Source organism: Gymnoscopelus microlampas, assembly GCF_963454915.1.
Source record: "Gymnoscopelus microlampas genome assembly, contig: SCAFFOLD_81, whole genome shotgun sequence".
Taxonomy (NCBI): Eukaryota; Metazoa; Chordata; class Actinopteri; order Myctophiformes; family Myctophidae; genus Gymnoscopelus; species Gymnoscopelus microlampas.
This window is the reverse complement of record NW_028155758.1, coordinates 94,029-109,295: the sequence shown is the minus strand read 5'-3', so window position 1 is coordinate 109,295 and position 15,267 is coordinate 94,029. Positions and strand designations below refer to the sequence as shown.

At 43.5% G+C, this 15,267-nt stretch overlaps 1 protein-coding gene across 1 annotated transcript; it reads right to left on the bottom strand.

The window, feature by feature from the left end:
* Nucleotides 1-931: 931 nt before the first annotated feature.
* On the bottom strand, nucleotides 932-14,889 carry LOC311041277 (NLR family CARD domain-containing protein 3-like; the record flags this gene model as incomplete). The annotated part of the gene is made up of 8 exons (XM_084086183.1): nucleotides 932-962; nucleotides 1,570-1,743; nucleotides 1,844-3,632; nucleotides 5,385-5,423; nucleotides 6,247-6,495; nucleotides 6,692-6,737; nucleotides 8,772-9,554; nucleotides 14,836-14,889. 8 exons carry the CDS (start codon nucleotides 14,887-14,889, stop codon nucleotides 932-934), a joined length of 3,165 nt encoding a protein of 1,054 aa, XP_083942309.1.
* Between the last annotated feature and the right edge of the window lie 378 nt (nucleotides 14,890-15,267).

Here is a 15,267-nt window from a genome sequence, read left to right as displayed (position 1 = left end):
TTCTATACTGGAGCTGCTAGCGAGATGCTAACGTTGCTTCTCAGTGATGTGTATTGACCATTTACATATGTGATCTAGAGAGAATCAGAGGATAGGGAAACAGCTGTCTGCAGTTATGTGTTTGTGTGTGTGTGGAAAGTATTGGATGTAGCTGTGGAGGAGGCGGGCTCTTGCACTGTGTTGTGTTTATATTCCAAATGAATTGTTGAAGAAGGATTATCCTCCACAAATAAAGTTAAATTGGATGTGTAGAAATACTATGGATGCATTGCTAAAAAACGTTTGTGCTGATTTATGCTGTAGAACCTCTACTGCATAAACCTAACTTCTACAATGTGTCCGGGTACCAATGCAAGTTACCATCCAGCTCTGTTCCACTATCTTCAGGTAAAATTAGCCAACACTACTGTTATTTAGGTCTACTTAACTTAACAATAATGTAGCAAGAGACTAATGTTGATGTTTATCTAAATGTTTGTTACATTATGATACTGTGTGCTGGATGTGATTATTTTTAGCTTCATGGCTACAGTAGCTCTTTCATGTTGCCGTTACCTGGGACTTTCATTCTCTTAGTTGAACAACAGATGTAAGTTTGATCATTTAGGCTGTATTCAAATTCCCATCATCATATTCTAACACATTCCCATCCCTGCAGGTCGGTTCCGTTGCATTCCTGTCGTCATGGGACTGCATGACCAGAACGTCAAATACTATATTGAAATGCAGAATATAGGACTTTTTGAAGGCTATAATATATAGCCTTTAAAGCGGCGTTTGGGAGGCACTGTGGTAAAGTGCCTGCCCACCACCATGGAGGTTGTGGGTTCGAATCCATCGTGGTGCATCCGGCTTTGTCGGACATCTATGCGAACACAATTGGCCTGTGTTCAGGGGGAAGGAAGTCGGGCGGGGACGGTGATATTGGTCATTACATGTACTCCTGCATGTTGACGCAGCACCTGTCAGCGGGGAGTGTTGGGCGGGAGGAGTAGGACGAAGGCCCTTATCTCCTCCTGGTGGAGGCTCCTCACAGAAAGGTGAGTCAGTAGGATACAACATCAGTGACAACACAGAAATGTGTGTGGGGAGGAATTAATTAGTTTTAAACTATTTACCAACAGCAAATGACACAACTTGATTTATACCAGTAAGATTCACAATTTAATTCGCAGGAAGCATTTGTTGTAATGTAACATTGTCATCGCATCGTAGTTTTGGTTCTAAAGCTTGATGCTTTTCTATCTATCTATCTATCTATCTATCTATCTATCTATCTATCTATCTATCTATCTATCTATCTATCACCCCACCATTGGGGGGAGAGACACAAAAGGTGATAGCTCTTGTTTGTTTCTCTAGTTTAATACATGTTCTAATGTTTTGATAACCTGAAAAGACCTCTAAATTTTAATAAAAGTGTTTAAGGGATTTGTATTTCCTCTGATATTTACATTTCACAGTATGTCTCCTCCTAATAAAATATAAATCAATTAAACAGGTAAACTCCACGTGTGTTTAAGCCATGATATACATGCTCTTCTGTTTAAAAGGTTCAGGACTACTGACCTGAGAGTTTTCAGTTTACAGTGCGGACTCCCCAGTCCAATACAGAGCTGATTTACTCCGTAATCCTGAAGATCATTTTGACTTAGATCCAGTTCTGTCAAAGTGGAGGAGCTGGAGCTGAGAACTGATGACAACTCCTCACAACACCTCTCTGTGAGGTTACAGCCACTCAGCCTGAAGAAACAAAAGTGATTATACAAAATGTTTTTATGTCCTTGCCTACAAAATAAGATGACATAAAATATAACATGTTTCCAGTTATCAGTTCACCTACAGAGCTCTGTTTGAGGCTTTGACCACTGGCAGCAGCTTCAGGAGAGCCTCCTCTGAGGCAGCGTATTTCTTCAGGTCAAACACATCCAGCTCCTTTCCTGATGACAGCAAGATGAAGACCAGAGCTGACCACTGAGCAGGAGAGAGTTGGTCTGTGGAGAGACTTCCTGAGTTCAGGTACTGTTGGATCTCATCAACTAGAGAATGATCATTCAGCTCATTCAGACAGTGGAACAGGTTGATGATTCTCTCTTGAGATGGATTCTCCCTGATCTTCTTCTTGATGTACTCAATTGTCTCCTTATTGGTCTGCGACATGTTTCTTGTCTTCATAGGAAGCAGTCTACGTAAGAGCTTCTGGTTGGACTCCAGTGAGAGGCCCAGCAAAAAACGGAGGAACAAGTCCATGTGTCCATTTTCACTTTGTAAGGCCTTGTCTACGGCACTCTGGTGGAAGCGAGTTTTCTTCTTTGTAACAAGCTTAGACCATTTGAAGGATTGTGACAGTAAGTTGACACCAGTGTTGATGAAAGAGTGAAATACATAAAGAGCAGCCAGAAACTCCTGAACACTCAGATGGACAAAGCAGAACACCTTGTCTGTGTGCAACCCATGCTCCTCTTTAAAGAACTGTGTGAACACTCCTGAGTACACTGCTGCTTCTTCAATATCAATGCCACACTCTGTCAGGTCTTCTTCATAGAAGATCAGGTTGCCTTTCTCCAGCTGGTCAAAGGCCAGTTTTCCCAGTGACAGAATGGCCTGATCCGGATTGAAGTCAGACTGTGCCTCAGCTTTGTTATGATATTTAGCCTTCTTATGTTTGGAATGAACCAGCATGAAGTGGATGAACATCGCAGTCAGGGTCTTTGGCAGCGCTACTTTCTTCTTAAGTCTCAACAGGTTCCCCAGAACTGCAGCAATGATCCAACAGAAGACTGGGATGTGACACATGATATGAAGGCTTCGTGATGTCTGGATGTGTGAGATGATTGTTGTGGCCTGCTTCTTGTCATCACGGAATCTGTTGATGAAGAACTCCTCCTTCTGGGGGTCAGTGAATCCTCTCACTTCTGTCACCCTGTCAACATGTTCAGAAGGGATCTGATTGGATGCTGCAGGTCGTGTGGTTATCCAGATGCGAGTAAGGGGAAGCAGCTTTCCCTTGATGAGGTTTGTGACCAGCAGAGCCACCGTGGTTGGCGTTGCGACATCAGTTATGATCTCATTGTTCTCTAAGTTTAGAAGAGGCCTACACTCATCTAATCCATCAAAGATGAACACAGTATTAGGATTGTTGAAGTTGCAGATTGGTACGTCCTTGGTTTCAACAAAAAAGTCATGAATAAGTTGCTCCAAGCTGTAATTCTTCTTCACAGAATTCAGCTCACGGAACGTGAATGGAAACATGAAGTGAGTACTCTGGTTGGCTTTGTCTTCTGCCCAGTCCAAAGCACACTTCTGAACGAGGACTGATTTCCCAATGCCAGCCACTCCCTTTGTCATCACTGTCCTGATCCGTTCATTTTCTGGAGGTGAAGGTTTAAATATGTCTTCATATTTGATTGATGTTTCTTTTGTGGTTGATTTCCTGGACACTGCTTCAATCTGTCTGACCTCATGTTCAATATTGCCCTGTCCACTCCCTCCCGTTGTGATGTAGATCTCTGTGAAGATCTCTTTCAGAGGTGTTGGGCTTCCTTGATCTTCCTCGTTTAGTTTCCACCCGAAGAAACGCTGAAACTTTGTCTTCAGATTCATCTTGAGTTGTTGTTTAGCAGCAAGAGTTTCTAAATGGCCAAAGAACAGAGGACATATGTAATGTTATGGTAAAGTCCTTAGATAAGAGGTCTTGGTAATTCTTAATTTAAAAGAGGATCTTGTGTCTGCTACTATAGCTGATGAAATTTGGAACAGGTTTCCATTTGATTAATAATGAATATATTAAAACTACTATGTCACTGTCCCGAGCTGTACAATATGTATTTTATTATTACTTATCACTAATAATATCAAAATTAAACAAAATGAAATGAATTATGGAATAACATTTCTGTCTAAAACTGACTGTTGACTAAAGTTAGTGGTCTAAACATCAGCATGTTATTGTTATAACTTGTGTAAGAGCCATATCTTTTCTGTTGGTTTCTTTTTTTGGTGACATTACTGCAGGGCATGGTCAAGGCCAAGGTTGCCAGCGTATTTAACAAGGTCCCTAATCAAGCGCAGATGTTGCTGAGTGGGAGAGGCAAACAGTTGTTTGACTGTGTTTTGAGAGGGCTGGTGGTCTGTATCCTGTGTGTTTGACTGTTTATCTTGCATAATGTGTGTATGCTGAGGTGACAGACAACTACAGAGAATAAATGATTTAGTTATAAACTCAATAGACAAGTTTTTGGACATCAGTTTGTATTGAACACATGTCTAAGCTTAATTCCCGGCCGTCGACAACCACGTAGTGCTAAAGTATGGGACTTAGTCTCTTGTGTTATTTTTTTTATCCCGCGATTTTGTAACCCTTTTTTCACCCAGTGCCAATTTGTGATCCTGGGCACTACACTCCCCCCACCAGCCTAGGGAGCCCAGGGCCGAGCTCATGCCTCATTCAATGCATGAGAGCCAACTGACTTTCTTGTCACCCAACAAGGGGGAGTTTCCCCGGTAGGACGTAGCGCGTGGAAGGAACACGTTATTCCAACCAGTTCCATTCCCCTCCATCAGGCTGTCATAGGGGAGGCAGTATAGCGACCAGGATTACTACATGTTTTTGTGAGGGTATTAACTAACATGCAAACTCCACCCAGAAAGGCCCTTTTGCCAACCCCACCTAGGGTATGGGCGCTGATGACATGGAGGAGAAGACACGCAAAACAGAGGTCATGGTGTTCAGACCACCCTCCTCTCTGGATCTGGGCCCTGCAGCCATTTATAAAACCGACGGTCACTAACCTTGGTGTCAAATTGGATTTGACAAACAATTTGTTCTGTTGTTAAATCCAGCTTTAAACCATTAATTCCATAGGGCTAGACCACACATGGGCAAATTACATCATCAATTTGCAACGGGCATTGCCCCTATTGAGTGAAAGATGAACTATTTATAAAATAAATAAAATATTTAAGATGTTATTAATTTTACAATTTAGTTATAGAGGGCAATTATAATGTATTAAGCATATAATATAATGTATTAAATATATAATAATATGCATATTTGGCTTATTAGCCAGGGATCCTTTTAAAGAGTTGGTCTTGGTGCACATGCGCAATGTTGAGTATAGACAGAAAACCTCCTCAGAATATGTCTATACAATGTGTTAATATCTGCGTGCCGAAGTGGTCTGCCAGGCCCATATTGAGATGCATTAACGTTGAAAAGAAAGTTTGCAGAAGGCTCCCCTTCCTCAGCTTTTCCTAAATATGTCTTTAAAATTCTAAAATGTTTTTTATATGGAAACTAAATCTAGCCACATTTTACCAATACTTGTCTTTCATAACTGACCATTGGCTTCACAATGCTGATCAGCAGAGTGGGTCCTTACCATCATTGTTAGCTGAGTCTTCTGATAAGAGTTCAGCTCCTGCATAAGGAGAAGAGGATAATGATGTGAGCTCCGTGAGAAGACATGATGTTCATGTAATGGGACTCTTGTCATTGTACAGTATAATGTTTATTAACATAATGCATGACACATCAGTTGCTCTCTATTGATACCAGGTGTTTCTAGTAATAAACCTGATGGTAGCCTGGTAAAGAACTGTGTGGCTCTGCAAGAGGCTAGCCATCTATAAGAGAGTGTGTGTGTGTGTGTGTGTGTGTGTGTGTGTGTGTGTGTGTGTGTGTGTGTGTGTGTGTGTGTGTGTGTGTGTGTGTGTGTGTGTGTGTGTGTGTGTGTCAGGGGCGCAGCCATGGGTGGGCCTGGGTGGGCCACCCACATAGAAAGCTGGCCCACCCAATCGATTTAGCAAAAAAAAAGTTTTTTGATAATAACATAGCCCCTAGTGGACAGGTTCTATAGTCTCAATCCCTAGTGGACAGGTTCTATAGTCTCAATCCCTAGTCAGGTTCTATAGTCTCAATCCCTAGTGGACAGGTTCTATAGTCTCAATCCCTAGTCAGGTTCTATAGTCTCAATCCCTAGTGGACAGGTTCTATGGCTTCAAAATGCCTCAAACACACGTCCAGGGGAGTATGCGCCGAGTGAGCAACTTTGCGCTGATCCACATAGTTTGACTTTTGTTGCATGTCTATAGATATGGACGGTATCAAGTCAATCTTTGATTGTTTAATGTCAAAGTATATATATTATAATAGAATACATATGTTTGTCCTCTGGTGATTGGGCTGCATTCACTCTATGGCACTGCTTCTATAAACTAATACAATACTACATCTGGTCTTACCAAGGCTCTTCAACAGGTCGGGTTGGTGTTGTTTGAGGGCATCATAAAATGCTGCTTTGATGACTGTTGCACCTGGAACTATCACCGTTGCATACAGCATCCTCATTTGGTCGATAGGTGTCTTCTCAGCTTTAATACTTTGATAGATCTCATGATGAACCATGGTGGTTCCTAGACTGTCTACTATAGCCATGACTGTGGAGGCGCGTTGAATCAACTTTGCCCTGTTCTTCATCACAAACTGTTCACCTTGCAAGAGGAAAAAATTGTGGAAAATAATGTCATTATATGAATGATAAATAAAGCTCTCATCTGTACATCCCACATACATAGTAGTGTAACAACTGGTACATTTACAGTTTTACCTGGGCAAACAAAATGTAGCACCAGCTAACAACTTATTAACTTAAGCATTGAACTGTAACAAGAACAGAAAAACACTCACCTTTTTCTGCATCACTTTTTTCTGAAGGTGAGCCATCATCAGCATCCTGTTGTACCAATTCATGTTATTTTAATCATATAATGACTGAGTGAGCGCTATTAGACAACATAATGTATTGTGTTGATGAATTGAATACACAGGACCCAATGGAAACAAGCCATAGTGCTTTCTAGGGTTAAATCCTTTCAGCTTTCCTTTGTATAGAACTGTACTTTATGTGTTGTTTTGCAAACTGTTAAAGTAAGAATTCAATCAATCAATCAGAATCAGAATCAGGTTTATTGTCACATCACAGGTTTACAAGGTAAAAAAGTGGGTTGCAACGTTAATTTCCATAGAAAGAAGAGTGGGGAGAGAGAAGAAGAAGAGGGGTTGGGGGCAAGTGGGAAGGAGATCGAACAAGAGAACAATGGAAGGCCAAACAAGTTATCTACATATTTACAAAGTACCTGAGATAAAGAAACAAACTAAGGTGCCTGAGCATAGCAGCAATGTATGTATACTGTGCATGATATACTTATAGACGTTAAGGTGCTTAGAGAGAAAAGAGCGCAATAAAAAAAGACAAAAAAGTTTGTGCGTTATACATGGAATTAAGGTGCAAAAGGTCAGTGCGTGTCAACCTGAGGGTGGACTGACCCTGGTATATTCCGCAAGTAGCTCCATGAGGGAGAGCAACAAAAAAAGTAATTTGTACCTGGTGTAGTCCACAGGTGTGTTCAGGAAGAGCCAGAAAAAATCTGCGACCAGCTGGGCAGTACCGCCTGTTGTCAGGCTGCTGAAGGGGGCTCATGCCTCATTCAGCATTCTGACAGCAGCCGGGTTGAAACTACTCCAGAACCTGGTGGTGGAACTCTTAATACTGCGGTAGGTCCCCTTGCCCGGCCGCGGTCGTTGTAGGGTTCTGAACAGTTTGTGAATTGGTACTTGTCCTTGATGATGCGCTTGGCTTTGACCACGCACCGCTTCTTGTGGGTGCAATACGTTAGTCCGACAGACCGTTCCTCCGACAGCGCATGCCTCCGACGTTTACTATACTAACCCTATACCAAACCCGAACTCTAACCCTAACCGCACGCGGATGCCACATAGTCGGAGTAATGGTCTGTCGGACTAACGTATGCCCCCCGCTTCTTGTACAGATCCTGGAGCGCTGGGAGCTCGCTTCCCATTATTCGTTCTGCCGATCTCACTACTCGCTGTAGGTTGGTCTTCTCTCGGGCAGTGCAGTTCCCATACCAGGACGTGAAACAGCCTGTTAGGACGTCTCCCATTTTAGGTCCTCCTCGATGTGTACTCCGAGGAACTTGAACTCGCTGACCCTTTCCACTGCAGCACCGTCGATGAGGATGGGCGTATGGTCTCTCCGCGGCCTCCTGAAGTCCACGATCAGTTCTTTGGTCTTGTCGACGTTGAGAGCGAGGTTGTTCTCCCGGCACCAGAGCGCCAGTGAGTTGATCTCCTCTCTGTAGTCAGACTCGTTGTTGTTGACGATTCGGCCTATCACTGTCGCGTCGTCCGCATACTTTATGATGGTGTTGGAGACATGTGTGGCTATGCAGTCATACGTGTACAGGGAGTAGAGGAGAGGGCTCAGCATGCATCCCTGGGGTGCTCCGGTGTTGAGGGTCAGGGGGTCAGATGTGATGCTGCCCATTCTCACCACCTGATGTCGGTTGGACAAGAAGTCTTGTATCCAGTCGCACATGCTTGGGTGTAGCCCTAGGTCTCTGAGCTTTTTGTCAAGTATTGCTGGGACAATGGTGTTGAATGCTGAGCTGTAGTCCACGAACAGCATACGTACATATTTTTCCTTCAGCAGCTTGTTGTCCATGTGCGAGAGGACGGTGTGGAGAGCCATGGCAATAGTGTCGTCGGTGGATCTGTGTTTGCGGTATGCATACTGCCACGGGTCCAGCGAGGCAGGTAGCGTGGAGCTGATGTATTCCCTCACCAGTTTCTCGAAGCATTTGCTGACGATCGGGGTGAGAGCGACAGGTCTCCAGTCATTCAGGCATGTCACTCTGGCCTTTTTGGGAATGGGCACAATGGTTGACATTTTGAACCCTGCAGGGACCACAGCCTGGGAGAGGGAGAGGTTAAAGATGTCAGCGAAGACACCCGCCAGCTGGTCTGCACATGCCTTAAGGACCCGGCCTGGGATCCCATCAGGTCCGGCTGCCTTGTGGATGTTGACCCGTGCGAAGGCTGTACGCACTTCTCTCTCCGAGATGGTTAGAGGGTTCTCCTCTGCTGCTGGTGCTGCTGATGGCCCCGCTTGGCTGCCGCCGTAGAAAGTGTTCAGTTCGTTGGGGAGGGAGGCAGGCGGGTTCACCTCGCTTCTGGTTCTTGTTTTGCAGTCTGTCAAGGTGTGTACCGCCTGCCACGTGCTCCCGATGTCGCCATTGCTGAATTGGTCTTGCATCTTTTCAGTGTAGGCCTTTTTCGCCTTCCTGATGTTTAGGGCCACGCACGTCATGTTGCACGTTTCCACGTCGCCAGATTTGAAACCAGCATCCCGTGCATGCAGATGTACACGTACTCCGCTGTCCATCCATGGTTTCTGATTGGGATAGATCCGAACTGTCTTTTTTGGGACTATGTCGTCTATGCACTTACTGATAAAGCCAGTGACTGAGTCTGAGAGTTTGTTGATGTTATTCCCAGCGGCGTTCTTAAACATCCCCCAGTCAGTCTGGTAGAAGCAGGATTGTAGCATAGCGTCTGTGTCCTCGGACCAGATTCGGATCTCCTTCTGAACGACCGGCTCTCTTTTTAGCCTCTGTTTATAGGCAGGTAGCAGCTGGATGGCGTAGTGGTCAGAGCTTCCTAGCGGTGGGCGGTGGAGAGCTTTGAATCCATCCTTGAAGGGTGTGTAGCAGTGGTCAAGAATATTGTCACCGCGGGTACTGCAGGTGACATGCTGGTGGAATTTGGGAAATACTTTTTTTAGGTCTCTCCGGTTGAAGTCGCCTAGGCAGATGGCTCCGGGTGACGATTTTCTTGTGCACTGATAGCCTGGTGTAATTCCCTTATAGCTGTGTCCTTATCAGCTCCAGGATGAATGTAAACAACGGCTACAATCACAATGCTGAAGTCACGTGGTAGGTAGAAAGGACGGCAGGCTATGATTAAAAGTTCAAGGTCTGGTGAGCAGTGGCTATCTAGGATTTTAATATCTTTGCACCAGCTGTTGTTGATCAGGGCACAAACTCCCCTCCACGTTGCTTACCGCTCAGTACAGGGTCTCTGTCTTTCCTATACGCGAAGAAGCCAGGAGGAGTGATGGAAGAATGAGATGCTAGCTCAGTTAGCCACGTCTTATCAATATAACATTTATTTTAGCCTTGTTTAAAGTGTACTCACCAGTACCTTGCTAAAAGTGACGTCACATATCTCTCAAATACCCCCCAACTACTGTATATCATATTAAGCTTGTGGTTTTTGGTTGATTGAATACTTTATTCAGAAGTTTGCAGAGAAAAGCACATGGAAGTACAGTTTACAATACAAGGTAAACTAAAATGAATCGCCCATGACAGCAGCAATGGCTTGTTTCAAATGAGATCCTCACGTACTCAATTCATGGAGACAGTAAAAGACAGACAGATATACACTACTATGCAGAACATCATATGAACATTTCAAAGCTAAGAAAAACAAAAAAACACAAAATATATACGGTAAGCAGTTCGAGGGGGGGTGGCAAGGTTATGCTTTGACAGGGGCCAGTTTCAAATTGCAGCCTCCTAAATGTATTCTTTGAAGGCAGTTTTGAAAGTGAGTAAGGTTTGACACTCCTTCACTACTTTTGGTAGGGCATTCCACATTTTACTCTGTCCTCAACCCTGAGCCATCCGACCCTAGCAAAATGAGCAGGGGTTAGATGAGTTGTATGTTTAAAGGAGAGAGCCGAACCAAAATACATATATATTGTGTTTGCCTATAATCAGACACAATATATGAGGGGAGGGAACGCTACACGTGAAATAGTTCACGCATCAGAGCCGTTCTGTAGGAACGGCAGCTCATGAGTGACAAACAGTGCATGTGTGCGTGCCAGGACACTACATGGAGACGATTCGTGAAAAAAAAGAAGAAGGTTTGGAGCGACGTAAATAGCCAAATGGAGGATTAGGCTCTAGGCTCCATTCTAGCTGTGGCTGGGGTCTGCAGAATGGAGCACAGGGGGGCTTCTATGAAAAAAGTCAACTGCATCAGGTATGTTGGTGACTGATTATAGGCAGACACAATATATATGTATTTTGGTCCGGCTCTCTCCTTTTAGGCCAAGAAGTAGCCTTACCAGTTGGGAGCCTTTTGTTTAAGGCCTTAGACCCCTGTAAGAATCCTCAAAGTATTCTTACTGACTAGAGAGGAAATCCTGTACAAAAAAACATGTTCTTTGGTTGACCTTTTTGAATACTCTTTCTTCCATTTTATCACCGGAAAGATTTGCCTCTAAGATGGAACCCAGGTACTTAATTTCCTCTTTTCTTGTGATAACATCATCACCCGCTTTGATTGTGAAGCTTTCAACCTGGCTAAGGTTAACACTAGACCCAAAGAGAATGGATTCAGTTTTTCCCAGGTGTAATGATAGTTTGTTGTCAGAGAGCCAGATGCGGATCGTATCGAGTTGAGAGCTGAGAGTTTTTTCAACTTGCAGCCTGTCCCTGTCTGAGACCAGCAGAGCCGAGTCATCTGCGAACAGGAACAGGTTGCAGTCACATGCTGATGACATGTCGTTCACATACTGGGTGCATCCACACATGAGCGCCAGCTAGTGCCAACTTGACGCTAGGTGACGCGAGCCCTTGTTCCGGATCCGCCGTTACTTTGATATCTTCCGGAGCTTTGAGCAGCTGGTGGGCAGTAAAGTTTTTCAGGAAGTGTAGTTCCGTGACTAGGGCTATTTGTACAAGTGAGGACTGAATAACACTACTCATCATGAAAACATTATGCATGTGCAATATAAAATATCAATATTATCCGGTGATATGAAAACATTAGCTAATGTTTTCATACCACTGGATAATATTAATATTTTATGTCAAGGTGCTTTGACAAAATTAAAACACCATTACATTATTATGATTAACCACATGAACCCCAGCATGGGAGGGAACATAAGCCAAAAATAGCCGATCTACAAGCTCACAACGCGTAGCAGCGCGACTGTGCAGGACGTATCTGTCCTATTGGTTGGTGCCTATCAATTCCGGGTGATCGTTTCTTGAGCGGAACCCGGATATGATTTTCTGGACGCAAATTGGGATGGTCTTTCCGGTTTTTAACTTAACATGGGAGTGGATGGGACTTTAGACTTCCGATCATGTGTGGATGCACTCATATTAGGAACTGTAGAGGTCCTAGTATACTTCCTTGCTGAAGGCCACAGCTCACTGGGAGGGGGGGGGGGCAGGGTTCCGTTCACCTCCACCACCTGTTCTCTCCCCTCCAGATATTGCATCCAGCTCACCAACATACCATCAAAACCTATTGCTTTTAGCTTACCATCATATTTGTTCGCTGATAACTCGGCACTCCTGATCTCGGGTGAGAACAAGTTGCAAGTTGAGGAACCTCTCAGCTCTGAACTCTCAAAAATCCGTACCTGGCTTACCGATAACAAACTGTCACTACACCTTGGGAAAACTGAATCCATTCTCTTTGGGACCAAACATTCCCTCAGTAAGATGAAAGTAAATGACTTCAAGGCGGTTACATGTCAGCTTTCCGACGGTTACTAACCCTATACCTAACCCTAACCGCACGCGGAAGCCACATAGTCGGAGTAGTGGGATGTCGGAATGGAAGGCGGTTACCATTCAAGGCTCATCTCTAGCAAAGAAGAGATTACCTATTTGGGATGTATTCTTGACAAATACCTGACAGGTGAAAGCATGGCAACAAAGGTGGTCAAAAGAGTAAACCAGAGAACCAGATTTATGGGCAGAGTTTCCTCTATTGTCAACCCTCAGGACCCTCTCAGGGGCCCTGATTCAGCCCCTTTTTTTTTAACTATGCTTGCTCCTCTTGGTACTCCAACACCTCAGTGTCACTGAAGACTAAGCTTCAAAGTTCCCAAAACAAACTGATTCGACTACTTCTCGGACTGGGGCCCATGACCCACAGTCACGAAACTAGAGGGAGCGTTAACAACAATCTGGTACCACCCACCCATAAAACAAACATGGGCAAATTCTCCTTCTACAGCACGGCCACCAAGGTATGGAATAGTCTAACCCCATCCCTCAAAAAATGCAGTTCGCTGGGCTCATTTAAAACAGCCCTAAAAACGCATCTTTCTGGAGGCCATAAGAGGAGGTCGTACCAGTTTCCTGGTAGACAGACGACCCCCCTCCCCTTTTCTCTGTATTTTTATGTTGATTTTTGAACTGTTTGGTTGCTACTATATATGTCTATGAAATTAATTCAAGGACCCCAACGGAAATAAGTCCACAAGGACTTTTTTGGTCGGACCTTTTAGACAAAAGTATTATAAATGTAACTGTGTTGTTTTACATTCTTTTGCCTAATAAAAATGTCAATCAATCAATCATTCAATGGTGGAAGAACTACTCACATTTATTACTTCAGTACAATTATGAATGCCACAATGTAGAACTACACTTTTACAAGTGAAAGTCCAGAATTCAAAGTTTACTTGAGTAAAAGTATTGGCAACATATAGCCTACTAAAAGTAAATATGAAGTTTCACCGCAATCGGACGCTGCGTTCTTGATATGCAGCATTTTGTTGAAAACTGGCCACTCCTGTAAAACTTTGGATGTCAATCTTAGCCAATGAGGATGGAATATGGAAAATCAAACACATCCGTCTTGATCACATGACTATAGAGATCATGTGTACCGATTTGCGTGAAATTTTGATAAAATCTGAAGGCTTAATATAAAAAAAAATGTTTAAAATAGTCGGCCTCCTGGTGGCGCTACAAAAGGCAGATGTGAGAAATGCAGGGCAAAGGTTTTTCCTTGACCTCTAGGGAGTGCACATACAAAGTTTTAAACAGATCGGTGCAGTTATAGGTAAAAATACCAATCCGCCTGTTATAGCACCACCATGAGGTTGATTTTATAAAAAAATCAAGTGGTATTTCTTAATGGAAATTGCATGCTGTGTTCATGATTAGAGGCAATTTGTTCAAAACGGAGCATTCATGCAAACTTTGGAAGCCAATCTTAGCTAATCAGGATGGAATATGAAAAATCTCAAAGACACTTTTTGTTTAATGACTATAGAGATACTATGTATCGATTTTTGTGGGATTTTTGGACAAAATCTGTAGGAGTAATTGGCCTCCTGGTGGCACTATAACAGTAGCCTGGCATTGGCCGGACTGATAAAGTGGATTCACTCTTACGTTCCTCCCCAGTATCAGTCTGGACTTCGGCCCATAGGGAGCGAGTATGAGAAATCAGAAAAGTATCGGGCCAATCAGTGACTGCTTTTCAATTGCTGTCCGTACAACAGTGAAAAGCATCAAAATCATTTTCTGATTTCTCATACTCGCTCCCTATGGGCCGAAGTCCAGACTGATACCAGGGAGGAATGTGAGAGTGAATCCACATTATTAGCTGTACACAGACAGAATGACACACGCACACGCACACACACACACACACACACACACACACACACACACACACACACACACACACACACACACACACACGCACACACACACACACACACACACACACACACACACACACACACACACACACACACACACACACACACACACACACACACACAGAAGGACGGACGGACAGGGTGCAAAACATACTCTCTCGCCATGCCTTTCGGCCTGGTGGAGACAATGACGCAAAGGCTCTGTTAATTGACATGAACGACTAAGCCCTTTGACAAGATAAAATACATAAATATACATATTGTATATATTTTAAATAATGTTAGAGTGACAGACTGAAGTGAGGCACGTTCATCACACATCACTGGATGTGCTGAAATTATTTCATCTCTCTGTGACCTACAGTGACCTTTTTTTATTTTTTTATTTACTACACCATTTATGTAAACTTGTTTACACTTTGAAAACACTTTGTTGTGAAAAAGTTGTGAATAAAGAATTAACAATATAAAGTATGTAGCCTACCTTGATGTGTGGAGCTGGAGGTGAAGGTGAAAGTGAAGGTGAAGCTGAAGGCATAGCCGCGGGAAGTAGGGGTGCTGGGGGGGCTTCAGCACCCCCTAAAAAAAATGTATAAAAAAAATTAATGAAAAAAAATGAATAATTAATAATTAATAAAAAAAGCATTTTTGCATGTGCCTGTTGTTGGTTGTTATTTGGGGGGGATTTAGTGCAATATGTGTTCTGGAACAGAATTAACCGAATTAAAGTAACAAAAACAGAAAAAGAACGCAAATTTGCGTGCGCATGCACGCGCTACAGCACCCTTAACCTAAAACGTCTCCCCGCGGCTATGGGTGAAGGTGTCTGGTCGGCCTTTGTGTGCTGTATTAATGAGGTGGACTGGAGGAACAGCAGGTAAACAACCTGTATGATAAAAAATAATATTAATGAACA